Source organism: Syngnathus typhle, linkage group LG22 (assembly GCF_033458585.1).
Source record: "Syngnathus typhle isolate RoL2023-S1 ecotype Sweden linkage group LG22, RoL_Styp_1.0, whole genome shotgun sequence".
In the NCBI taxonomy this organism is placed as follows: Eukaryota; Metazoa; Chordata; class Actinopteri; order Syngnathiformes; family Syngnathidae; genus Syngnathus; species Syngnathus typhle.
Genome location: NC_083759.1, coordinates 6,288,034 through 6,315,474, shown reverse-complemented (window position 1 = coordinate 6,315,474; position 27,441 = coordinate 6,288,034). Strand labels below are relative to the sequence as shown.

The 27,441-nt window shown below is 44.5% G+C and overlaps 1 protein-coding gene and 1 long non-coding RNA gene across 7 annotated transcripts in view; one reads left to right on the top strand and one right to left on the bottom strand.

The window, feature by feature from the left end:
• The first annotated feature begins 13,246 nt into the window (after window positions 1-13,246).
• Window positions 13,247-27,441, top strand: part of plcb1l (phospholipase C beta 1-like) — a 35,600-nt gene continuing 21,405 nt past the window's right edge. The window contains exons 1-3 of one of the 6 annotated variants that reach the window (XR_009711359.1): window positions 13,247-13,627; window positions 16,449-16,526; window positions 23,225-23,293. Coding sequence is in view for 1 of the 6 variants with exons in the window: in XM_061270022.1 (XP_061126006.1) it covers window positions 13,529-13,627; window positions 16,449-16,526; window positions 23,225-23,293 (246 nt within the window). In the remaining 5 variants the exon portion in view is untranslated. Of the gene's footprint in view, window positions 13,628-16,448; window positions 16,527-18,636; window positions 18,830-18,858; window positions 19,965-19,997; window positions 20,412-21,560; window positions 21,974-23,224; window positions 23,294-27,441 lie in introns of those variants that run through there. The other 5 variants (XM_061270022.1, XM_061270024.1, XM_061270025.1 and 2 more) reach the window with 5 other exon arrangements.
• On the bottom strand, window positions 17,496-18,555 carry LOC133146359 (uncharacterized). Its single transcript, XR_009711360.1, has 2 exons — window positions 18,296-18,555; window positions 17,496-18,078 (listed from the first exon to the last, which is right to left on the bottom strand). It is a non-coding gene; the product is annotated as an uncharacterized LOC133146359 (long non-coding RNA).

The following is a 27,441-nucleotide window of genomic DNA, read 5'->3' as shown; positions in this document are numbered from 1 at the left end:
GGCGTAATTTAGCGAGCTGTTTATTTGTTTGCGGCTTCTTTTCCATGACACTCTTAATCTCCACACTTGGCCTGTAATTATAAAGCATGCAGTGCAACCTCCAAAGTCGAACTCCCCCAAAAGGAGTAAAAAAAAAAAGAAAATAGAATAAAAATCTGCCTCAGACGTCAAACAGGACATCACGATAGACTAATTGAAAGCATGCTCATCGAGAAGGAGTTCTGGGTTTGAATCCCGTCTTGTCCCTGGACTAACATTGGTCCATACAGCTAATAAAACATTTTCGAATGGCGACAGTTGTACTTGGATTTTCTTTGGTTGTTTCACTTGATGATGTAAAAACAATTGCGATAACGCAATAAGACCGACCTTCTTGATAACATGCAATGGGAACGAGAAACAGTCACCTCCATTTTAGAGAGAGAGACATAAGTACAGGGATGTGCCCTCTTGAATGCAGCTCCACTCATAAAGAGACCACGCGTCACTCAATTATACGTCTTCGTGATTAGAAGCTTGGGCTTTGCGTAAACAGCCGGCGTAAAAATTTTGCGGTCCTAGCAGCTGTTTACGGGGCCGACGAAGGGAAGTACTTGGCGAGTAAGCGACGTTACAGTGTCTGTGTAGCGTGCAAGTTAGTGACATAGTTTGGTCTTTTTGTTTAAAAAACAAACAAAAAAAAAACATCGCTGGACGAGATTAGATTCTGATGGAGCAAATTTTATCAATACGTCTGCAATCTCAAACTGGCCCAGAATCTCATATCAAATTTAGGAAGGTCAGATTGTCGATATAGTTTGAGGTTAAAGAAGACCAATGACGCTAAACAAGTTGATTATTTTCCGATTCCATAAACATCTTCAGTCAGTCAGTGTTGTAACCTACAAACACTTTGACTTCATATATTTATTTCGGGGTCCACTTTTAGCACTTGTGGTTGGCTGTACTTGGCTCCCCGCAAACCTGGCGGCCTTCACACGGCCCAAGTTAGCGCCGAACTCCGCAATTCTCTTGTCACATTTTATTAACCCGCCGCCGTCTTGCTTCATTCGTCGAGCATGCAGGAGGAAGGGAAGTAGCAGTCGGATGGGGGCGGGAAAAGAAGACTCGTCGACTACAGGGAGGACCTGATTGTGCTCCGGCATCCGCTGAATGACATTATAGCAACGCGGTTTGACGATAATAATAATCCTCCACGCAGCTGTCTAAACATTTAACTGACATCCACTCCCTGGGCACGCCGTATGTATCTTTAACTTTTTCGGGCCGGTCTGATGCAACTATTTGTATCCCCGCCCAGCTCGCCTCATCTGCATTTGTAAATTGCCGTCAAGCGGGTCGTTTAAATGTGGGAAGTCCTTGTGTGATTTTTTTTTTATTCTTCAGGCAGTGACATCCCCCCCCCCACTCGCTATCTAGCGTATTTCCCGGTAAAGTTTGTCTCTATTCGTGGCACTTTGTGTAAATATTTATCGTACTAAACTAACTCTTCTGTATACAGTAACCCCTCTTCCACACACAATCTCTTCTGGAATGCCATCTAATTGGCAGTTTCCTCTGTTTATCCGTTTTCCGTACAGCAGAGTGAAGTACAATCAGGTAAAGGATTGAAAAGGAAATCAAACGAGATTAATCACGTCTGTAATGCGCACGCTAGATTACCATGATGTGTCATTTGGTGTTTGTGATACAAAAAAAAATGGACTCCAGATGGCTCTGAGGGTAAAATCTATGGCCAAAGAAGCCAGGCGGTCGAGACTCTGCTCCATCTCATCGCAACCACGAGGAAATAGCAATTAAATCTTCCCAGGTTGGGGGATTAATGTGCGTCGCGTCCCTTTCGATAAAATCACATGACTAAGATTGGACAAATGCGAGCAGAGCGAGAAGCAGTTCAAACTGTCTGACTCTGGTCGACTAAGCCCCGACACATCCTTGACATTGTGCAGCCATGTATGTAAACGGAAGGCAGGAAACGAGATCTGCCAATTTTCGCTCTGCCCGCACTGCGCTGTGTTTTTGTATATGTCTATGTAACAAGTCCATAGACTGGTCTTGATCCAAAAGTCAGCAAAATCACACACACAGTGCTACCTTGACTTTATTTGACTCCGTGACCACGCTCATAACTGAACGTACTCAAATCAAATACGTTTTCCCCACTGGAATGAATTGAAATCCTATTAATCCGTTCCGGTGATTTATCTATATATGATACAGTTGCTTCATATTCAGAGTGAGGAGAGACTTCTCGTTCTTCTCGTGCTTGAACACTGGGCCTCTTGTCACCATGTCGAATTTTTTAACCAAGAATGAAACATTCTATTTTCTTAACCTGGTTAAGTAATCATATTACCTAAGGCTCCATAAAGGGGAACAAACAGTAGCGTAGAACCCGGACTTCTTTTTATGTGCCTTGAGTGGCAGATTGGCTTTCATCAAAGAGCCCCGGCGAGTTATAGAGTCATTCCGCTTCGCCCGAGCGTACGAAATTGATCCTCATATGCGCAACATATGGTGGAAAGCAATTTCCAGCCGAGTGTTTTAGTATTTCCTCCTAATTAATTTCGCATGTACGAGACAAGCGCGAGCGGCCTCCCAGAACCGAGGCACAAAAGCCAGCTTTGTTTCGTTGGTTCGTCTGCGGTTTTTCGAACTCGCCTGCGTGTTTTTTTTTTTTTTTTGACACGCCGTATTCACACCGAAGTCAACGTTTTGGGCAGAGAAGTCACATTTTGCACTCAACGGGGTTTATAATCAGTTGGTCGCCATTTCTTGATGCTTTTTTTTTTTTGGTCAATCTTGTCTCTTTTCAAAGCTGGCTTCCTGGGTGGGTTGATTTAAACTTCAGGTAGTCTTGATCCGGTAGGCGCGCTATGACCACAACGCGACCTTGATCCGATCTGGCTTCGGCGTAAACTTTGGGGTCTGCTCGAAGTTTCGGAACAAACTACAAAGCCCCCGGGGCTGGCTGTGAGACACAACAGTTTCTTGTTCTTACTTGTCGTCACGTCAAGTCAAAAGACTTCCTCGCGCATCGGCGTCGACACATGAATAGTTTGCCTGGATCAGATTAATCATTAAAGCCGGCAGATAGGAGCATATCTGGGCTTTGTTTTTAAGATGTGACACCTTTGTTTGGATAGGGCGTCTGGGACCACCTAGATGAATGTAACTTTTGTTTGCACATTTCTGCACTTGAAGGCCTCCTCTTGTCTTCTTTATCCACTTTTGACAGTCAGCTTTTTATCTCCGGTAGCTCTTCATCTTTTTTTTTTTTTTTTTTTTATAGATGTGATGCATAACTACAGAAGAAACTGTCCAGAGGTAGCAAGCGCCACAAACACACCAAAAAAAAAAATGGGGTGGTATTTTGCCACGCAGATCCAGAGGCGAGATATAAGCAGGTGCTTACCGGAATGTCTGAAGTTGAAGGGAGATGGTGTGGTCTGATTAGAGGCTCGTGGAAGACTGCTGACACTCAAAAGGGTTTTCATCTTCTTCCTGTCTCTTGTGGCTTTTCCCAGACTAAATTTTACCCATTTGCCATCCCGGATGTCTTTTGATAGATCCAAGTCGGCTCATGATTATTATTATTTATTTTACACAGATCCTTGTTCTCTTCATGGGATAAAATGTCCTAATTCCCACACCGTAGAATCGATCAGTTTGCGGGGACGAAGAACCCCGAGATGGTTTTGAAGTTCTCAAAAGTCAATTCTGTTCGTCGCATCAAAGTATTTTTCCACGGCGGCAGAGTTACGAGCTCTTTTGTGACATGCCTCATTTGTTTGGGACCGTTGGACACAGCGACTCATTTCACCTGCGGTGATCTTGGATTACACTCGGCGGTATTACAAACCGACGACTGACGGGAAAAATGGGGTGAGCTCTTTTGTGGGATTCGAACAATCACAGCAATAAGAAGGAGAGAGGTGAAACAACAGATCAGACGACTGATCTCAATCTGCTCCTCCCTTCTGGTTATTGGGAAATAATAGCTCTGAAAAGGAAGCCCGTTTGAAAAAGGGGGCCTTTAATCAATTCTCCCTCATTTGGCGGGCTGGTGGAAGTATAATGCAGATGGGCTCTAATTTGCGTCCTCATGGTGTCCAGGCATCTCCCCGGCGAGCTCTGTTTCACACCACAGTGAGCCTTGATGCCATGTGTGAGCGTCAAAGCTTCCAAGGCTCCCTGGTGGTAAAAATCACATTGCCAAAATGACCACGACCTCTAAATGAAACACTACCCCCCCCCTTTTTTTTTTTTTTTAAAAGGTTCCATTCAAAAGCCATCGTTTTTTTTTTTTAAAGACGCATAAGGTAGCAATTTCCCTCAAATATGGCGTGGCCCAATAACTGCAGAAGTAACTGACACCGTGTCAGCACGAATGAAAGATTTTTTTTTATGATGTGTATGTATGAAGCATGATCTTGATCGTTGCGTGATCGTTTGCATTGTTCTTCATTACCAGCCGACACTGTAATTCCTCGCGTTTTACAGAGCAAGCCCTCGGAGCATTGAGGGAGTACATTGTTCATTCCAGCGCTTGTGCAAATCTGTTTTAAGTTCAAGAGAGGAGGAACCCTTTAATTTAAACCCCCAAAATGAAGTCATTCATTCTGCGCTAAACTGCAGCGTGACCCGTAAGGTTAGCTAAACAAATGTCCCTTGCATTACTGTCAAAGAGCTCCAGCGTTCGTTCCGCCGTCACGTCGACTTCCACTATCCCGTTACAGCCGCGCCGCGGGTTAAGAAAATTGTTCTGGATTCGTCTGTTGCTTTCCCTCGCGACACGATGGGGAGGGGAAGTGAGTACCTGTGAGTCCTGTTCTCAGGAAGCTTCGCCCCCAAGGGAGAAAAGCCAGGAGGGGGGAGAGGATAGGGGCCTGCGGTGCGCCTTAGCCCAGCGGGGCCCGCTCGGGACTCCGACCAGCTTTGGCGGATCCGGCGCGGGCTGGAATGCGAGGAATCCTGCTGGGCTGAGGTTCGGACGAAGGGGTCAAAAAACCTCACTTTGCTGCTCGCAGCTCATTTTTCCCTTTTCCACTTTTTAGCGGTTGTGTTTGGCTGCGGGAGGAATGTCAACTGTAAACCTTCCACTGCTGACAAAGACGTGCCGTTATGAAGTGTTTAAGCGAGTGAGCCCTTCCATCAAGAACTTTGGTTTGGTACAGTGGTTTTTTTGTGTCATATCTGCCCCATCATATCGCCCCTAAATTTGGCAACAGAGTTCAAGGATAAATTATGGCAATATTTTATGGGCCACATAAATCGTGGCGGGTCCAGATCTGGTCCACGGACATCGAGTTTGACACGCCATAGATCGACAGTATAAAAAAACAAAAATGTCTGCTTCATGATGGCCGAGTAGAACTACCAGTAGCGGCTTGGCCACCAAAAAGAATAATTCCCCAGATATGCCTAATGTGACACTAATTGCTTCTTAGCCTGTCAGAGGACAAGAGAGAGAAGAAACAGAAAGACAGAGGATAAGGGTAAAAGGGGCGGAGGGGGGAGGTGGTCGGGGGGAGGGGGGGGTTCTGTGTGCTGACTGAGGCTAGTAATGACTGCCAATGGAATGTCTACACCCATAATCCCCTCTGTCACCGCTGACAGATCCTCTTGACCTGTGAACTCGCCATGTAAGGAAGGGAAAGACAGGAAGTCACAACTTAATGAAATGACCTGGTAGTTAGTTGTCCGTGTGGCCGTCCAGGGCGGGCGGCGGGTGACGGTCGCTCGCCGATGCCGCGCTGTCGCTTTCATGAGCTCGAAATGTCAAAACAAGAGAAGAAAAACAATAATAGTTGCCGAGTGAATGGTTCTCTGTCTTTCGACGTGTCTTGTGATTGACAGGCCTCCAGTCCGCGGTGTTGTTTGGCTTTCAGTTTGGTTAGGCTTCCAACTCTCCGTGACCCTGAACAGGATAAGCGCAGTAGAAATTTGACGGATGGACATGAAGGTCTTGTGATCATAATTGAGAGTAATCATCATTTCAGAGACTCCTTTCAACTGGCTTTAGAGTCCCTGTTCTTCATGAAGGCCCCACAAGTCCAGACCAGAATCGTCTCGTGTGTTAAACAAATAAATGTTCCGGCTCACCAAACAAGAACTATAATATCGTAAAGAATAAAAACTTTTATATTTATGCTCTTAGTTGAACATATTATTTAAGTATCTTCCGAGCAGTGTGTGTGAAAGGCCCGCTGCAATCTACATTTTATCTGAAGACGTTAGCCAAAGCTGTCAAAAGTTTGTCATCGATTCTCCTCGCTTTGTCATGGCGCTTATCTGATTGCTGCGTGTTTCTGGCTGGAGTTTTTTTTCCTCCTCCCTTGTGGAAACAAGTCAGATTCCTAAAGCATGTCCGTCTTGCAGATTTTTTTTTGATACACGTTTTTATGCAGGCTCCATTTTGACTTGGGTTCATAGGAAGTTGCAGAAATGACGATTCTGTCATATAGCTAGATGCATAGATGTCGATGAAGCCTCTGAATGATGGCGAACAGAAGAGGAGGGACCTTCACGTTTTTGTGCCATAGAATATTGCTATCAACCACCCAAGGAGGAAATTCTCCCAAATGCGACCAGTCCATTTGCCGAAACAAAGTCCGGAAAACAGCATTGCAAGCATTCCTGCCTAATTGTACATCGCTCCTCTTCCAAAGGGTGGGTGGGGAAGAAGCGTTAGGCCAAATTCAAAAGCAGCTCGGGATGGGATTGGGTGCTCGGGCACGGCATCCGTCCCCAACCGCCTCCTCGAGGCTATTTAAAGGTACAGTAGGCTGTATTTTCCGCCGCATAGCCAGGCACCCACCCTTCCGCCGGGCTCCATATTGGAACCAGATGCTGCTGGATGCGAGGCCCTGCTAATTTAAGCGGACGGGGCAGATGGAAGCAACTCACCCTGCTCGCATACGTACAACCCCATGTCGGCGTCCACCAAATGCCGAGTGTGGGCCTAGTGTAACTAGAATTGCACGGTCGTCGACAACCGCAGTGCGAACCACCGGGCACGGTTTATGATACTGTAAATGTTCCCGCGCCGAAATAACAATCTCGTTCCGATAATAAGGTCAACAATGGCAGTTTGTCTGGCTGCCAAAAAGTCATTCTGACCCACGCACTGCTACCTCGAATAAAATGACAATTGAGGAACATGATTCAGACATAGTTGTGGTCTGTGCCAAATATTAGCAAAATATTATATTGGTTATACAATAATACAACTTGGGCACACTGTCTAGCTACAGTTATTATTATTACATCCTTGCGTTTAGTCCACTTTCTGTTTTTAGAGTAGTGCACATCCGTTAAAAACTAAAACAGCATCACCTGAGGCGGTGCTAAGCTTGCAACCCTATCCGCGTCGTAAGTTACCGCGGCGCCTAGCAACTCCACGAGCTATTGTGCCGCCCCTCGCTGTGCACATGTGCTGCGCCTATGTGCATGTTTGCAGAAGAAATGGAACCCTATGCTATAGACGTCAGATACATAAGGGGGGGGGACATTGACACTGATACGCCACGACTTGTGCAGGTGTGCCTAATGTTGTGTCCCGGCGTTTAATACAATGCAATCCTTACTAAATAGTCCACAGTGTGGCTAACTGACAGCCAGAGCTCGTGCCTCGTCCCACGGGAGCATCTGGTCAATGTACATCTGCAAAGCTGCAAAGAGAGGAAAAACTTGCAGATCGGCCAAGAAATTTCCTCTTTGATAGCATTTGTTTGTTTAGCTGGACTCGCTTGACCCGCGTTGACCCCTCCCCTCCTTGAGCTCAGCGGTCCGCAACCAACCCGACGAGCACTCGCCCGGCGCTGATGTTCGTTAGGCTGATGTTATGAAATGTACGGTTTTACAGTGACACCTTGTTCACCGTGTTGGCAAAAAAAAAAAAAATCTTGGCAATTTAGCATGGACCATCTTATTGGGGCTTCGTGCTTAATTATGAGCAGCATTCCTTAAGACATTTTCACCTTTATTGTCCACCAAGAGAAAACCATACTCTAATGGTTTTCATACATTTTTCGCAGAATTGATCATCCCAAGCATTTTGTACAAATATATATTTTGTATTTTTAAAAATAATCATTTTTATGATACTTATTTGTTGTTTTGAGTGATGCCTGGGTGCCCTCTAGTGGCCAGGCGCCCCTGTTTATATATAGTGACATCCTAATATATAGGTACGATGATGCTCCAATTTGTAAATAATAGATTTTGTGACCCTGCATGAACACACCATTGACTCTAAAAAAAAAAAGAGCAGTTAATCCCTAAGTGCAACTTCCATGCCACCGCACATTTAAGAACACACACGTTCACGCAACACAAAGGGGTTAAGGGGTTGCTTTGTTATCACCCAGATGCCCCTTGGCTGTGATTAAGCGTTGTTTTCACTGTCCCTCTGGTGTCCCTAAAGCTTAGCGAGATGTGTCGCAGCTATGACAGGAATGCTTCAGCGGCGAGGCCAAGAGAGGGTCACGGCCAAGATGTAAACATCAACATTTTCTTTCTTTAAAAGGATTTTGGGAAGGGGAGGGGGGGACCCTCCTGATCCCTAACTCCGCACCTGGCCCAAGGCGCAGGACGCAAAGCAGTTTACCTCCCCGTCTTAATCCTCATTTGAAAACCATTTGCGGGGCACAAAACCGACCTTAGATCAGCATCTTAGCCCGGGCTGAGCTTCGTATTGCGCCGGCGTGTAGGGATTGAGAGAAGGGATTTAGCCTAAGATTGCTATCACAGCAGACAGGATCTTTTTTGATTTTTTTTTTATACACCCTTTTTAGAATTGTGCCAGCGCCGCAATCCTTGGACAAAAGAACCTTTGTGCACATCTACCAAAGTCTGATCAATATGATATACCGTTTTTTTCCATGTATAATGCGCAAAATTTAGCTAATTTATTGTCCTAAAATCTGGGGTGCGCATTATACATGGGTACAAAAAAAAAAAAAAAAAATTCTCAATTATTTTTTTTTTTTTTTTAAATCCGGATATCATACGGAGGCCGCCATTACAGATGTGCTTTCTTCTCTGCTGTTCACTTCAAACACACTCCATACGGACACAATGCTCTCGTATCAGACGCTTGCTAGATCACCTGCTCGTTTGCTGTCACAATGTACCCTACACAAATCTGAAACATTTCTTCGCTATTGAGTATGCTAGCGCATGCGCAGTGATACTGACCGGCAGAACATCCGGTTGTTCCCAAAGATGATCTTTTTTCTGAAATAATTTTACGTTCACGGACTTAAGTAGGAGTCAAAACCTGGGTGCGTATTATACATGGGTACAGGCTTTTTTCCAGCATCAACATGCCATTTTTAGGGTGCGTATTATACATGGGGCCGCATTATACACGGAAAAAAACAGTATTTAGTTTTAAAACATTTAAGGTGAGTTTTTGATATTTGCTTCAGGGTCCCCATTCCCCTTTGTAAGTATCCCCTTTTTTTTTTTTTACAGGGGTCAGGACAGGATGTTTGCATCCAGCCTTAGCCTAGCACGACGTGAGTAGCATGTAATTTGTCCGGCGTGAGTGTAAAAAGACACCATTACACGTCCCGGCGACTCGTCTACCGTATTTTCTTTTCCCCCCTGTTTTTGCGCTTTGACGTGCGTCGTAATGACTTCTTTGTGACAGACGAGCGAAAAGCGGCCGCCCAGCTGCCGCTCATGAGTGATGTCTTTGACTTCCTGCTTGAGCGTGAAAAGGCCTCTGTGTGGTCCCGCTCGTTTGACGTCGCGCAGGTCGGGAAATTCGATAGTCGCCAATACTTAGCTGATTGTTGACATTACCAACTGTTGTGTTTGTGCTACCGTGTCTGTGTGTGTATGTGTGTGTGCGTTTGTGTGTTCTCAAACTGGGTCCATGAGCTGTAGTTTGGGGTTCTGCAAATTAGTTTCAAATAAGAAAACTGAGGGGCAATGATATTACCAAAAAACTGTAAAGAAAAAAGAAAAGCAGCCATTTGTGACTTATGTGACCGTCATAACTTTGTTTTCTGACTATATTAATATATTATAATATATTACATTCCCACACGTGGAATTCGCTCACTTTGCATCCTGCTTTCTAATTATAAGCAGTCTCACCAGCTCGGGTAGTTTCATGTTGCACCACGGCGCCATCTGCTGCTACACTGCCACATAACTTCCTTGGATACCCCCCAACCCCGCCACCCCCCAAATAAATGCAGAAGTAACATACTAATTTAGAGCAGAATTATAATTAATAATAAAAATAATAATAATTTTAATATTCTGAAAACTAACTATCCAGTACCATAAAATCATCCATGTTATTTTCAACTTTTTTATTATTTAAAAAAATTCACTGCATTGCTTCCATGCATCCATTAATTGCACTTGTTAGTAATAAATAGGTTAAAAAAAACAATCTCAATAAAGAAGTGTTTAGTGTTGCCGATGGAGAGCATTACTACACTTGCACTGACGGCAGTCGTCCATGTGGTAGCGCTGGTGCACTGTACTCCACATGCTGGCACTGATTCATTTGGGGTTCACACAGGGGACATAGCAGCCAGTTAAACTGGCAGAGACCTCTTGTCCTTCCCTGAGGTTCATACATTAGTTAGATGAGATTTGCTTTTTTTTCTGCTGCCTTCTGAACCGGTCTTGACTTCTTGTGAAGCGGAATACCGTATTGGCCTGAATATAAGACGGTGTTTTTTGTATTGAAATAAGAAAGCGGGGGTCGTCTTACATTCGGGGTCCAGACATTATACCCATTCACAACCCTAGATGGCGCCAGATATCTTTAACGCAAATGCTGAACTTAACTCCCCAGGCCAAAGCGAACCCCTGTCACGAAGAATAAAAATAAAAATAGCGGTAGCGCGAAGAAGAAAAATAAAGAAATAGCGGTAAGACAGAAAAGAGAATTAAATAAGAGTAGCGATAACAGAAAATGGGGAAACAGTAGGTTTATTTACATTTCAAAAAACCAGAAGCCATTCATTTGCAAATGTGATTGCATTTTAGTTTACATATTTAAATGTTCAGATATTAAGACAGTTTATGCATGATTTGAATGAGGCAAAATAACATGCTTTTTCTCTCGAATATATTGTTATAATCATTTGTTTCAGATGTACTGTCATTATTTTCTGTATAAAAATTCAATTTGGTGTTCAAAAAGTCTTTTTTCAAACTTGAGTCTTGAAAAAGAGGGGGTCGTCTTATATTCGGGCCAACTTGGTAATAATTAACAATAAAAGTAACACTGGACATTTGGCACAAGTTCTAATTGATTTCACGCTCTGAAGTTAGAACTTATATGAGTCCTTACGAGTACCGATATGATTACCGTTTTTTCCCATGTATAATGCGCAAAATTTAACTAATTTATTGTCCTAAAATCTGGAGTGCGCATTATACAATAAAAATATTATTATTATTTTTCTTCCCGAATATGATACGGAGCCCGCCATTACAGATGCGGTTAGATGCGGTTTCTTCCCTGCTGTTCACTTCAAACACGCACCATACAAACACAATGCTCTCGTATCAGACGCTTGCTCGATCACCTGCTCGTTTGTTGTCACAATGTACCCTACACAAATCCGAAACATTTCTTCGCTATCGAGTTTGCTAGCGCATGCGCAGTGATACTGACCGGCAGAATAACATCCGGTTGTTCCCAAAGATGATTTTTTTTCTGAAATAATTTTACGTTTACGGACTTAAGTAGGAGTCAACATTTGGGTGCGTATTATACATGGGTACAGGCTTTTTTCCAGCATCGACATGCCATTTTTAGGGTGCGTATTATACATGGGGGCGCATTATACATGGAAAAAAACGGTAATAAAACATTTTTCTGATGCGGATGATTTACCAGTGTCAGACTGCTGCTGTACAGCACCATCTATTGCTGAGGATTTAATCAATAAATCATTTTCTTTGCCTTAAGTATCGAACGCTGGAATGGGTACTGACACCTAAAAAGTATGGCCAATACCAGGTAGCATTAGCATTAGCAAACAATCGGGACTGCACCGTCGAAAACAAACTATCAAGTATTTTTGTTCAATTTTACACCAAAATAAACATTTGCGGACGAGACTGTGTTGTTGCAACACAATGTGCGATGATGTAAAATGTTTGTTTTCCTGGGCGACTGTCAAGTTGCTGTGAGTGAATCAGCGAAAAGCCAGAGAGGTTTCTCCTCGGGGAGATGAGGAAGTCTTTACCCGTCAGTCAGATATCAGAGTTGGGACTCCTCTGCCAAGCCACGGAATCTGCCAACAGGCTGAGTCACGGCCGACCGCCGCCGCCGCATCCTCCCTCGCTACCAGCTTGCATGGAAAGCACAAATGAAAGAAGACTAGCCTGCTTAACATCTGCGCCTCAGACTCCATCGAGACCAACCCGACTACCTCAGACAGACGGATGGAGGCCAGTCTGCAGATTGGCATCACGCTGGGGAAGCACTGCGTTCATTTCGTGACGCTTCCAGAGCCCGATGGGCGTGACGGACATGAAAGACTTAAGACCAAGCGTGACTCATTCGGGGTGTAAAAACAGCACCGTGTCCTCTGCTCGGTGTAATTTCAACTTTAATAAGCGTGTGAGTCATTCAAAGGCTCTTTGAATACGAAGCCCATTTTCTAAATACTGTCACACTCCATCAGGAACCAACCTTGAAACCTGTCTGTAAAGATTTTGACAAATCGTCCAAGTCCCTGCCGACTCATCTCTTTTTTTGGGAAATGACGGAGAATATCCCGAGGGCCGCAACGATGGCGAGCCATGTTTAATTTAAGCAGAAAAGTTAAAGACCTTCAGGCACACTTTAAACTTATTTCAAGTTATTCAAGTGTAGTCAGGGAGAAAATCCAAGTCCAACACTTGTTTACTGGAGTTTATTCATTGGTAATCTGTCACTTCCGGCAGGATTAGCAAAAAAATACTTTTTTTGTAAGTAAATATTATACAATGATATTTTTGGTGGGTGGCTGGAACAGATTAAAAGCACCTCCATTCATTTCAATGGTGAAAGATGATTTGAGCTCCTGTACGAGTATTACGACAAGTGTGCTCACGAAACAAATTAAACTTGGATCGCAAGGCACCATTAATTGTGGATTCTTATTACCTCAGCCACACGGGGGCGCCAAATTGCCTTCAATCCTCTCCCTCTCTTTCTCATGGTTATTCTCTCTCTCTCTTTCTCTCTGTCTTTTCATGGCTCCTCCAGTCTTTCCAAATCAGTCATTCAGTCTGTGAAGCTGGCTCACATCCACTCACCCGCCCCCTCACACGCACACACAGAAACCCAGGACACGCTGCCGCCGTCGATGCAGGGCTGCGAGGCGCACTGACAGCGACCGTGCTGGGAGGCTCTGTCGGGGAAAAAAATATATATAACAATAAGGAAGCCTGTCATTTAGTAGGGGGGAGGGGGGCGTGGGGGTCTCTAAAGGAACGAGGAGTAGACAGGCTGCTGACTTTTGTTTTTTTTCCCCTCTTCTCACGCGTGGTGGACTAGATGGCAGGGGCTCAGCCAGGAGTCCACGCGCTGCAGCTCAAGCCGGTGTCCGTGCCCGAGAGCCTCAGACGGGGCAACAAATTCATGAAATGGGATGATGTGAGTCACCAGCAGAGATTGTATTCTTCTTATGTGTGCGCATGCAGTGATTTGTTTTCGCTGTGCTGATTGCATAGTTATGATGACACATTGTGCTCGAGTGGATGGATGGATGGATGTGACAGTGCCTCGCGCGCTCACATGCTTTGTTTACACACCTTCTCGTATCGTAGGCGCACGCGTGCGTGAGGGTGTTATTGAAATTAAACTTGAATTAATTTCTGTTACATGACTTGAGTTGACTAATCATAATCATAATTATCATCATCATCATCTTAACCCCCACACCCCTTCCACTCCGAGCTCCCCCCCCCCTTTGTTATCGTTGCCTGTGTTGTGCTTCAGACAAATGACCTTGATTAAAATTGATTGCACGCTGCCATCTGAGTGGCATGTCAAATATATCCACAGTTGAGTAGTTCCAGCAAATAGCCATATCCCGCGCTTGGCTGCTGCTGCTGCTGCTGCTGCATCTTGCCCAGTTGCTTATACTACTCAATGAAATATCTTTTTTTTGTTTCTCGTCTCACAATTATTTGTTGAATTTTTATTTTTATTTCAATGGTACCTCGTTCAAACCCAAGGATGTATCGTATACAACATTTAAATATAATACACAATTTTCAGTCCATCCACTAAGGTGACTCATGCACTGTGATGTCATTCCAGGACCCTAAATCAATGAGCTGTTGTTTTATAGCCCCTAGTAGTTCATTTGAATGCTTGTTATTTACAGTACAGCAAATGTTTTGTTTTCTCCAGTCAGTTTGTAGGTTGCGTTTGACCTATTTAGTTCATTAAATGTGACCATGCACATTCTTCTGAAAAATAATGACGGTGTATTTCCCAGCATGGGACAAACGAGCCACCTAATTTTAGGATTATTTTGGCTCGGACTCTCATGAATGGTGTGTTTCGAGAAGTCCACGAGGTGTTTTCCCCCTAACCCGTCCATGTTTGTGTACTGACCGTTTGTGGTTGTGGGCCTTTCTCCAGAACAAAATGCCCGCCTCGTTCTTTTCCCTGTAAAAATATAACACTCTGGGAAAGATGAGCTCAGATACTTTCTCTTGTTTAATTTCCCATGCACGTCTTCCTTCCTCTTTCCTCCTGCTGTGAGGCTGGATGGAAAGAACCCACAGACAAATGGACAGACAGACAGACAGACGGAGAGAATGCTAAAGCTCTGGAGATGAAAATCAAATTTGGTGCTATTGTGGTTTCAGATGAAACCTTTGAACATCTCTTAACAGGAAATTGTACAAGCCGGTAATTGCAGCTAATCCTGTAGGGTCAGTTTTATTCCGGTATTCCTCATACACAGCAGTGGATTGAGAAATTTATGTTGTTGTTGTTGTTGTTTTTTTGGGGGGGGGGGGTATTTGAAGATCTGCAACATTTTTTTATAATTTTTTTGGTATGCTGGAACGAATTATCGGCATTTCCATTCATTTCAATGGGGAAAGATCATTTGCAATTGTGTTGAGTTTTTACTGTAGTCTCAATGAATAGAAGTCATATCTCCTTAAAACAAAAGATTTTTTCGTGAACCTCCTTCCTCTTTACACAGAAGAAAATGAGTTGATTATGCAAATTTATTCCCTTACCGCACACAATTTGTTTGCCATTGTTCTCCGATATTTCCACAGTTCTGTGCGTTAGGGCCTTTTGACGCTTGATTCATTTCATTCAGCCATCGAGCAGCAGTGAATCTTTAAGTAAGAGTGGAGCACAGGCAGGCATCCAAAATGAGTCGTCTTAAAGATAAGTGACAGATGTTGGCATGCGGATCATGTTGGGTCACTGTCAACACATTTTCTTTTTTTTTTTTGTCCGTAAAAAGCTGTCGTGCTGCCTGCTCTAATGCTGTCGAATAAAAGATGTCATCAGGCTCAATGGGAGATGTAGAAATCCCATTAACGTGGTGGAATATGTCTTTTGTATGGCCAGCTAGAATTACCTCCTAAGGCGTTACATATATTATTATTTATATAAATACCATTAAATTTAATGAAAAAATATTCATTATTATTTGAGAAATGCATTTTTATAAAGAAATCCATCAGCCGCCTTATGCGATCTACCCATGAACCTATTTGCACGCACCATCCAGCAAATCCTAATCGACTTACTATTAGCATGCTTCCCCACGTCCCCGGCGTTACCGGATCAGGATCGGCAAACGGTGGGTTGCCATAGCGCCGCAACTCCGCCATGTCGTCTTCTTGAGATTTAAACTGGAAAGCTAATAGAATATCGCGTCTTTTGACCCTTTTAATGTCAGAGCCTTTGATAGTATCCCCGCCTGCACCAGATGGGGTCTCGATCCAATACAACACACAGCAGATGCCGGCAATTAGCATTATGGCAAATGTCATGATAGAGACCTCATTAGAACCCCCGTTGAACATTTGCCCTCAAATGCAGCATTGCCCTCGCTCAACTCAAAGATGTAGCGCTCAGGTGAACTTGTGCTCCGTGTCTCTTTATATAAATGCGTCCAATAATATCCAGCAGGCCTGAGGGTCAGAGGTGTGTGTTTGCACAAGGCTTGGAGTCAACTGAGGTGCGGAAAAAAAATAATAAGGCGAGCAGGCACGCACGATACGTCTCCACGGGACCCGAAGCAAATTCAATTTTGGGGCTCTCAATTTCTGCCAATAATAAAATTTAAAGTCAATTAGTTGCTCTTGGGGGACCTCTAGTGGTCGTCAGGGCTTTTTCTTATTTACTCTTTGAAATCCTTCATCTGGAAATGTTACGCAGGTGCACCCCTTTCATTTCTTGGAAAGTTAAACAATTCTTTCGTCTTTTTTTGTAGGACTCCACCACCGTGACCACCGTGACGGTAACCGTCGACCCCAAAGGCTACTTCCTCTACTGGACCGACCAGAACAAGGTGAGCGTCTTACTACTTGCGGTGCGATCGAACTAAAGTACAAACACAATGGCAACATAATCCCCAAAGCAAAGAAAACGTGTGCAGGAAAGGTTGCCAGTTAAAAGTATTAACACCCGATTCCCGAGGGAGCTAACGTCCTGACTAAGATGGAGACTCGGTGACATTGAAATCATGATTCAGGCATTAACTTGACACCCGTGAGATTTAAACATTTCCTATTGTTTTTCTCCAAGTCTCGGAACTCGCTCTGTTTTGTTAGCAGTCTGTAAACTCACCCAGACTCGCCGTTTCTATTCGTGCGTGCGTGTCTATTAAATGGCCTTCATTGATTTTATGTTGGCCCGCATCTGGAGATCTGCTGACGCGACTGAACCTTCCCCCAACGCTAATTTGTATTAGCACGCCGTGCGAAAGTAGTCTGGGACAATCGGCGGCAGGTAACTTTAGATGTAGACGGTGAAGAAAGAACATCCTTCAACAAACACCACCTGAGGGGCTTTCCGCTCTGTTTACACATGCTACATGCGCTAAAGGTCACTTGGAGTGTACACAACGAGGTTTGCGGAAACAAAACAAATCACTTTTAGTGGATTTTTTTTGCAGTATTTTAACAGGGCTTTTTCATTGCGCATTATTTCTCTTTAATTGTATTTCTAAATACACAGCAAGATTTATTTTCTTTGCTAATGCTACGTTTCTGCTGTTAGCATCTTTGTGTGTGGTCTCCACTTCACTTCCTCCTGGCTCTGACACCACTCCTTAAAACTGGTATTACTGGTAACGAGTGGAGCCCCAGCAAGGCTCTATTAGGACATGCGCAAGCGGCCACGCGGTTCCGCGAACGTCGCCTCGTGTTTATAGAGCCGTCGCGTGTTCTCGCCGCACATCTGTTGAGCAGCAGCACCTACGTCCAGGGGGGACGGGCATGATAGCCTGCAGAGTAAAAGCATTCCTGGCATTCCTTGAGAAACTACAACCCAACCAGTTTTATTTTCACGCTTGCACAAAAGTTCAAATGCTGTGTAAAACATTACCTGACAGTTTGACCTCAACACTTCGTTGCGGAATGCCTCACGAACAAAAGCGATGTTTGCTTAAATCGGGTGTGCCGATATACCTCATGAATTGTCCGGTGAGAGGAACCACAGTGGTAACGCATACCAGCGCTCGGAACAGGTGCTTGTTTCGGAGTTTAAAAATAATTGCCGTTACTGAGAGAGGCCTACGTAAAACGACCCCGTCCGTCCCTTTTGCTTGTAGTTGCCATGCGACCGCTCTCACGCCACCTTTGCAAATGTCACATTCTCGTTCGGCCGCCGCTCATCTCCCTGAGAATGCTGCTCCTTCCCCCTCGATCGGACAAACAAAAGACTCAAAATGAGGTCTGACTACGTTCCTCAGCATCCGTCCGTCTGTCCGTCTCTGCAGGATTCGCTGTTCCCCCTGAGCGCAGCAATTTTCCTTGATCACCGACGCTTGTTGCCCCCTCCTTTTCCCCGTCAGCACTTCTGAGAGAAGAGCGGCGCAACAGCATAAATCCACAGCCAATCTAAGGGAAAGTGAATTGTGACCTCAAACGAGTTACAGCCTGGCACGCCGGTGCCCCCTTTTCCATCATTTTGCAACAGTCTAAGAGAGACTGAAAATAGTGAGAGAGTCCCATTTTCACTAAGCAACACATTTGAGTTCCGTTTACTATGTGAGTCTTTTCTTCTATTCTGCAAAGGCATGAATAGGACTCAGAAAAAGATCTTTTCCTGGCTTACCTCCAGACGGATCCTGAGGCCTGAGCTTGTTGATATTCAGAAAGTAACGTCCCAACATTAATTCCATTTTTATGCCTTGCGATTGTGTGGCCAGGCTTTTATTAATATTGACCTTATATGTCTGGAGACTGTAACGTTTTATATCGGTTATTTATCGGTCGGCCACTTAAGTGTTATGATAGCCGGGCCGGCGTTCCGACGACGCTTGCTTCTTGCCGCTTTCATCACTCAGAGAGAATGAAATGTTGACTTGACGCTTTGTTAAGCGGACGTGTCAGACGAGTCCTAAGCAGAAAAACAGGATTAGCTTCTTTGCCCCTTCCAAAAAAACCAAAAAAAAAAAAAACGGGAGGGATTAGCTGCTCTTGAATTTCGATTTGGACTTTTTCTGCTTTTGAGAACCGCGCTCTCGTCTGTTTGTTTTTTTGTTTTTTTTCTTCTTCTGTTCCAAAGTGCTGCGTCTGGTTGCCTGGCGAGAATCTGCCAGAAGAGTAAAGAGGGTGATTAAGTGTCTCATGGTCTCGTGGGGCACAGGTATTTATAATGCAGATGCCGGCCCATTTCTGGGCCGCTTATTAAAATAAAGACGATCGGTCGTTTTGATTCATGCCGTCAAAACTGGCAACTTAATCACGTGGCAGCTAATTGAGAATCGTTTTACAATTCAAGGAGGAAGTGCCACTTAGGTTCAACCGTCCTGCGGTGAGAAGAAGCTCTAACGGAGCCGCAAGTTACCGCTGAGAATTACAAAACACCTTTTAGCTCCTCTCAGTGGGCCGCGCTTGTCCGGAATGGGCTTTACTCTCCTGGAAATCGCGATAGACTCCCTGTGGTACTTTTTCGATTAGCTTCTACTTGCTCCATCAACTTACTCTTGCTAAAAAATATATATATATATATTATTGTGAGAAAAATAAACTGGAATTAATCGCTAAAATGGATTCATGGCTCAGCCTTAGAGGAGCAACTGCATCAAGCGTCTCATTTGTCTTATCCCCTTTCTATCCATTCCTGATTAACACCTCTGCCTGTGTGCAATCACATAGATCTCTAAAAACTGTTTATGTTGGCGGCTCTAAAGGGATTCATTAAATCCCTCTGCTGCGGATTTGCTCTATTAGTTTTAATCACGGCCAATCCGACGTCGGCATTTACACAGCGCTCACTCTTCTAAACTGACATTTGAAATTGATCGCCATGGCAGTCCACTTCATGTGACTTTTTTTTTTGGGCAACAAAGTCGTTTGCCAGCCATGTGCTGGCTTCCCTCGGGGAGCCCTTTGGAATGAAAGCGTCTTTTGAAGTTAGTTTGACGGCTTTGGTACTTTGCAAAGGAGAAAAAAAAGCGTGATGTTGTCCTCTTCTTTCGTTGGTAAACATGAAGACGCTTTATCGTGTTTATTGAAGCTTCTTTTATTCATAAACTGTGTTAGTCGGTCAGTTGGTTGCTATAGCTATAGAATTAATTTATAGTTACGCGAGTGACTTCCACTTCAAGGCCCATTTCGATGTTTGAGCAATTAGTTGGTTTTTTTTTTTTGCGTTCCGGCCATTTCCTATTGCTTCCTGACGCACGTCAACCAACGAGCGGTGAGAAATCGAGTGGGCGACTGGAAAATAGAAAAAGATCTTTAAATCCATCATGACGGGTGGAGACGGATGTTGAGTGGTGAGTGGGATAGTAAGTAGTCATAATAACGCAGAGCTGAGTCCCCCACCTCCCCCCTTCTTGTTTAATCATTTACAAGCATGTTGAAGAAGCTGCATAGCTTGCGTTCACTCGCATAATTTCCAAATCTTTCGCTCCTTCCCGGGGCCAAAATATTAGGCACACCATTGCCTTTGAGTCCCGATATTCAGCTTACCTCTTCCATCGTCGCTTTTGGTCACCTGGTGGTTACACTTGGCGAACCAAGTGTGTCACCGATGTGGGTCAGTCGTGCGTCACCCCGCTACTCCCCTTCAATTGAATTTCAGTCGGCGCTGATAAGGCGGTGTCAGATTCAAGGAAAGGAAAGGAGTGGAAGCATGGAATCCCAAAACCTCGTTGGCAAGGAAACTGTTTCTACTCTGTGGTGGATGCCCGACTCCTGAGAACTCATGACATCATAGTCAGGTGATATGAATGAACCAATTGGAATCCAGTGTGTAGAAGGGCTCAAGTCCAAATGTGGGTCAGGTGGTTAAAAGATATTTTTGCCTTCTTTTAGTGTGAAACAAAGAAACAATCCTCCACAAATTCTTACACTGATAATCTTTGAACCCATCGATCTTGTCAGAAAGGATATCACGTAAAATGCTAACCGGTAAGAGTATCGGGAATGCGCCAACGGAAAGACCTAACACAGACATGATAGATTTCACCGCAGAGAGCAAACGATGAATGGATTTCTCTTCACCGCCCGCTTCGCTTTGTCCTGATATCAAAAGACACCCCGGATGCCGTTTGCGGTGGCGCCCGAGCTAGCGAGGTGACGAAGCGACGGTCTTCGCTTGTTGCCGCTGCCTTTGATCCTCAAAGGATCCTCAGTGTAGAGTTCTTGCACGAGCGCTCGTGATGTAGAAAAAGCTGCACGGGGACTAGATAAGAAATATCTTTAAGCAATCCGAAGATACAAGACGTGTCAAACAAGAAGCTTTGAGGTTAAGAGATCATCTGAAACAGAAACTCGATTTGTGTACCACAAGGTACGATTCACCCCAGAAGTCTCCTCGTCTAGTTTTCTTCCACCAGTGTCCACATTTGCATTTGCAAGGACTTGGAGATGCGATCTCATGGATGTTCCATTGCGTCAAACGTGAGGAGGAGGCCCTGAAGGAGGCTCAGACAGATGGAAGAGCAGACCCTCGAGAGCACAGGTGGCACCAAAAGCGGCGAGGAAATAAGATGGGGAAGTGGGGTGGTGTTGTTTTTGTATACCTGCGATGCAGAGCTGACATGACAAGATGTGAGAAAAGGCAGGCTGAGGATGAACCTGAAAGAGGCAGCTGTCCACCCAGAGGACAGGTGAGACGTCAGCGACCGGTGAGGGACGATGCGGAACGAGGTGGCTTGATGGACGGGCGACGTTAGCTCCCCCCCCCCCCCTCGCCGCCCCCCTATGTCATCCCGCACTGCTCCGCTATCTGTCAAACAGGAGTGTACTCTCCTGCCTTGCATGCTCCCTCGGCGCACTCCATCCGTCAAGCGTGGGAGCCCGAGTGTGTCTGTTGCATGGGTGCTCGTTTGATTGGGCCGCAGGAGCACCGTGTTTACCCTGCGGCATCACAAGAAAAAACCCGAACCATTTCAACTGTTGTCATTAAAAGACGTGCCAAGCTTCTCTATGTTGCCAGCATCCATCATCCCGCTCTTCGGAGTGAATGCCAAAAGGGAAGTCATCGAGAGGAGGCCGTGGGTGAAATATGACAAAGATCATTAGCTCCGTATGCAGCAGTTTTATCTCAAAGGTCTTCCATCTCACCTCATTTCTTTTCCCCCCTCAGCCATCACTCGCCACTTGAGTCTCATAAATAATTCACCCTGTGGATCTAAAGTCCAAATCTGTCGTCTTTGTGAGTTTCGCAAAGGCGTTCCGGCGGAGTCGAGCGCTCGCCTCCCGCGTGTCTGCTCCCTGCGCAGCCACTCGACACACGAACTCCCTGTTGTTGTTCACCAAGCCAACACACGACAGACGAGTTGAGTGGATGTGACTCGCCGTTCAAGCGCCACCTGTTTTCCGACTGTCAAGTGCCATTTTACAGGCCCGCTGCCGCTTCTATTATTTTCCCGAGCAAATGCAAATAGTGATACATCCATGATGAATTCCACAAAGCGCAAAAATTCCATTAAGAAAAGGCAGCATGTTGCAGATACATCAGGAGGATCCACACACAGACGATATTGCCGTCGCAGGTTAAGCACGCTCATTAATTTCTCTAGTTTCTCCCCCGCTGGTGCTGTTACTCGTTTCCCAGACGTGCTGCGTATGCTAATGGTCTTTGACTCAACCTCTTTCTTTCTCAGACGAGGCAAAGATGTATTTTATAACAGTCAGACATTCTTTGACCAGTTACTGCCATTGCAAAATACTCAAAATATATTTAAAAAAAAAAAAGATTATTCGATTATTGGAATTTCATCAGGCCGAATTCTGAACTCCGCATTGGTCGGTTTGTTTGATTCATCGCTGGCCATCGTCAACGATATTTGTTTGACAAAAAAAATAAGTGAATTGATAAATTGAGACACTTTGATCACCGCACCAGAAGTCCTATAATCTAAGAGCCACTTAGCACCACGTCCCCCGCCGCCGCTCTCCATAGAAAAGCAAATAAAAGCCTTTTGCTGTTTTCTCGTGAAAGACAAGAACAAGCAGAGAGCATCAATTAAATCGTCTCACTTTGCCCAGAACCAATGTCTGAGTCAAAGGTTAGTGCCTACGCTGAAAACGCCGTTCTTTGAAGTCACTCCGCCGCGGGGGTGGTTGGGGTGCCGCACGTGGGGCTCGGTGAAACAGCGGGAGGTTCCGGAAGCACCCCGTGGCACACATTAAGTCGAACAAAAAAATGGCGCCAGTACTCTGAGAAAGACAATCATTTAAAAGGACAATTCCAGTGAATCTGGGAGTAGAAAAAAAAAACGTCTGGGCGGTGGAGAAAGCAGTCGAGTATGGATTTGCAGATAAGAATGGAGAATAAAGCCCAGTTGTAATTTTCCGCCGAGTCGATAGCGAGATGACGCACCTTGCCTCCTCCCTTTCCACCTTGCGCCCCGCCTCGCACTCGCAGCGATAATCCATCCCGATAAAGGGATTGCGCGCGTGTGTGCAATCAATATTCACTCACCAGCCACAATATTAGGTACCATCCAATACAAGATGGTGGAGGGGGCACGTTATGATGCATTCCATTCACTCCTAACCGCTGCGATGTTCTCTTTCCCTGCAGGAGACTGACTTACTGGATATCGCGTACATCAAAGATGCCCGCAATGGAAAATGCACCAAAACACCAAAGGTGAGCCCAACTGATGTACAGTATTGATTGTAACAGACCAAAAAAAGACCGCAGACACTTTGAGTGAAGAATTCTAAAGGTGTCACGTGACAGCTAAGATGGCCGACCTCTCAGAAATACATTAGCGGTGGATGGAGACGAGCTGTCTGAGGTTGTGATGAGTGAGGCCGGCAAGGAAAGGGAGGAGGGAAAAATAGTTAGCCAGCCGATATCAGAATTACTAAAGAAAAAATGTCCACATTTGATGTATTTAGACCAAATTATTAGACTAAATTAATATAACTAAATTGTAATACAATAATGAAAAATATATAATTCTGTCAAAATAAATATGGGGTAAAATTATTATAAATTTTAATTTATTTAATTTTATTTACAATGTATAAATTGTAAAATTATATAAATGTATTTATTTTAAACAATAATAGAAATATATATTATACATAAGAAATGGACTATACTGCTTTAGTGTAACATTGTTACTGCACTTAACTCGAAAAACTGTCCCCCAAAAAATAGATAAAAATAGATCAACTAAAATCATACGCAATTTAAATGTTGCTAATATTGGACGCCTTATTTTGACATTTTTGGGAAATTTTTGCTTTCTTTATTCATAGCCCACTAAATTGCTTGCAATTTCTTTTAATGCCCCCCGCACTGCACTGCAGAGCTGAATCAAATCAGCTTTAAGAATGCTGCCTTGCGATGAGGAAAATCAATATCGCTGATCAATAGTAGCAATGTATCTTCGCTCTGTGTGCGGGGGAGGATGGCGAGCGAGAGAGAGAGATAGTGTTCATCCGTCTTCATTTAATTCTCCTGTTTGTATGTTGATTTCTGAAGCCAAATTGCCTCAAAGCAACATGGCAGCCGACAGCTTCGCTCCCCGACGGGGTGCAGTCACGCTCCGCGGGCGGCGTGTAATCAGAGGCGGCTGCATCTCGCCGCCTTCGCTGTTATGCCTGCTTTTTTTTTTTTCTCCCCTGAAAAACAAAATGCGGCTTATTGTCTCACGCCCAAACGTGTGGGCGGCCCGCCGGCGACCTCGCGCCACCCCGCCTGAGAGCGGTCGCCGCTCGTACGTGACTCACACGCCACTCGACCGCTCGATGGAGGCGCATTGACACATTTAGCTGTCTGCTCTTTTTTTTTATGCTGCTCAGTGTCTCAAAGCAGTGGAAGTTTGGGAAAATAATAATCGCATATTCAATCACAATCAAAGACAAACACATGGACACTTAGAAGAACGACCGTGTCCTTGCCGCCACTAATTAGCATGCGTCCACCCCGCCGTCATTCACACTGATTAGATTGGTCGCTTGTCAGGACGACGCTTTGTGCGACAAGGCAGATCTCCGAGTCAATCACAGACAGACAAGCGGAGGGAGGGACGTGCTGTCTTCTTTTCTTCTTCTTAGCGACTGTCTGTGGTTATTTTTAGTGCTTTTGTAGCCGTCACCAAATGTTCCCGCTGTGGTGGCGGCAACGCGCATATTGTGGCTCTCATTTTGGATCCTGCCTTATTGGTGATTCATATTTATATTTGTAAAATATGATTTGAAAATGGCCTTGTATAAGAGCATCGTTTTTTGGAGCTGCACTGTTTTTGTTTACGGCCTTCCTATCCTTAATATGTTCCCTGTGGGACCTTGTTACAATTTGATTTGACTCCCAGGAAAATCCAAACCCTCCCCCATCTCAGGATGGGGATTGACCATTTCCAAAGTGTACCAATGATGCTAAATGGCCGCGTATGGGTTCCCGGCAGTGTCAGCTTGCAGCTCGCCCCAGTAGACTGCTGCTAAATACGGCTCAGCTTGTGTGTGCCCAGCCTTGTAACAGGATCCGGGTAAAGACCAGCAGGCCCTCAGCTGGGTAGAGCTCACAATAGCAACTCTGAGTGGGGATGACACGGTGTGGTAAAAGCTATCATCATCAGCTTGGTCATCACTGACACAAAGTGAGCAAGACTCAAAACAAAGCGATACAGGAAAAACCGCATTCTGCCATAGGTAACAATTTTAATTACCGAGCATGGTTAGTTTTATGGCCAAAGTGCAACGACTCACATTTACAGTATACCCAAAATATTGCAGTACCCTGTGTGAATAGTAAAAAGCAGAAAGAGCAAAACACTTGAGCCTCCGTCGAAGCAATTTTGCAGGGTCTCTGTGTGAAATAGGCTTTTGATAACAAGTGACGACATCTCCAAATGACTCCTCCCTCCCCAAACAAAAAAACATTCTGCTTGACCTACCAAGCACTGCAACGTTCAATTTTATGCTTCATATACACTACCGTTCAAAAGTTTGGGGTCACAAAATTGTTTGGGTGACCCCAAACTTTTGAACGGTAGTGTAAATATTATTACAATAAAATATTATGAATTAAATATTATAAATTATATCTTATATTTGTATAAGATTATATATAATCTATGAATATAAGTATACATATATATTATAAGATTTTTTACACAGAAGATTATATATATAATCTATAAATAATTATCTAAATAAATATATACACTACCGTTCAAAAGTTTGGGGTCACCCAAGCAATTTTGTGACCCCAAACTTTTGAACGGTAGTGTAGGTTGTCATACGCTGTTGTGCAATCAAATCCAATACATTTAAAACAAAACGCGACTTTATTATGCTGTGAAAAAAAAGGAGCTCTTGATTTTTGACCAAAAAAATGGTCAGATAAGGTTGTTCCTTTCTTAACAGCTAATGTTTAAAAGGTGCCCCTCAGTATCCAAATAAATCCAAAGAAAAAGCCAAAACGCACCCAGAGCTACTTAAAAGGCGTCATTTTCAAATCCCGCATTGAGGTGTGCGCTGAGCGATAAGCACCTAATTAGGATGTTGTTGTTGGAGCAACACTGATTAGGCAGCTTAAGATGCTTCGTGTGAAAACAAGAGAGTATTAACATTATTTATCACCCCCGGTGCACCTCCTTCTTGCAAAAATATGTAATGCGGCGACGGCGGGTGAGTTGACAGGCGAGCGCGGGTTGCGGCTTTCATCTGTTCACAGTAGCCAAAAGAAAAAAAAAACATTTAATATTTATCATCTTGAATATTTAGTTTTTCAGAAAGTACATCGTCGTTTGCAGCTGCCTCGCTGTGTGTGCGTGTGTGTCTGTGTATAGGAATGCACATGTGCGGAAAGATGATCTCACGTTTGCGTAATGTAACACCGTCGTTAAACGGGGGGCAATGGTCGCGAGCGCAAGGACGCCGGGATTAGCGCCAAACCATTAACGCGTCATGCCGGATTAGTGACGTCTTTAAATTACTTTTATGAGTTGATACATTTAGAATCGTAGCCTCATCTTGAAATTCAGCCCAAAAGCCTCACGTTGTCCTCACTGGCTTCGGCAACCTTTCGCTCCACGGCAGTAACGGGCCAATGGGCAGAAACGGCGGCGAAAAGGTTAGCGTGATTGATTGTCTCGGCTTTGGGTTTCTCTTTCGGCTCAAATGAATTCCCCACTCTGTGCCATTACCGCCCGGCCAGAAATCGAAGGCGACGCTCACTGGATTTGATGCTCGCCGCTTTGCCAAACAACATGAAACGTATAGCGCCGTGGTGGACACAGATAACTATCTCAGTGAAGGAAAAAAAAAAGGTCAAGGGGAACACAATGGCGCACCTGTTCCACCCCCTCAATCGGAATGTCTCCCACACATGGTTACTTTGTACTGCAACTTCCGGATTGTCTCAGCATGTATTGCAACGGAAGAGAAGGAAGGATATTGCTTTTCCAAACGTTATAACTTGCTAGCTACCTTAATACTTGGCCGTGTACGAACCACCAGGTTTGTTACCACGGAAACCGGCGGTAGCCAGCGCACGGTGGCTTTCCGCCTCCTCTCTCTTTTTTTCCTCTTCGCCGTCTGCTGTAATTGTAGATGATGAGATAATTAAATGGGTTCGCGTTGCGATGAAGCCACCCGCGTTATTATCGTTTTTTTATTCTTTTTTTGACGCTCCAGGGAACACACTAGCTACGCGGATTGATTCTGTTTCATCAACATCCAAACATCCTGCCTGAATAATGATGGCACGTCTGGAGCCGGGCTGGGATGGAAAGCACATCAAAACGTATTTTTCCGGCACTTATTTCCTGGACAATTTCG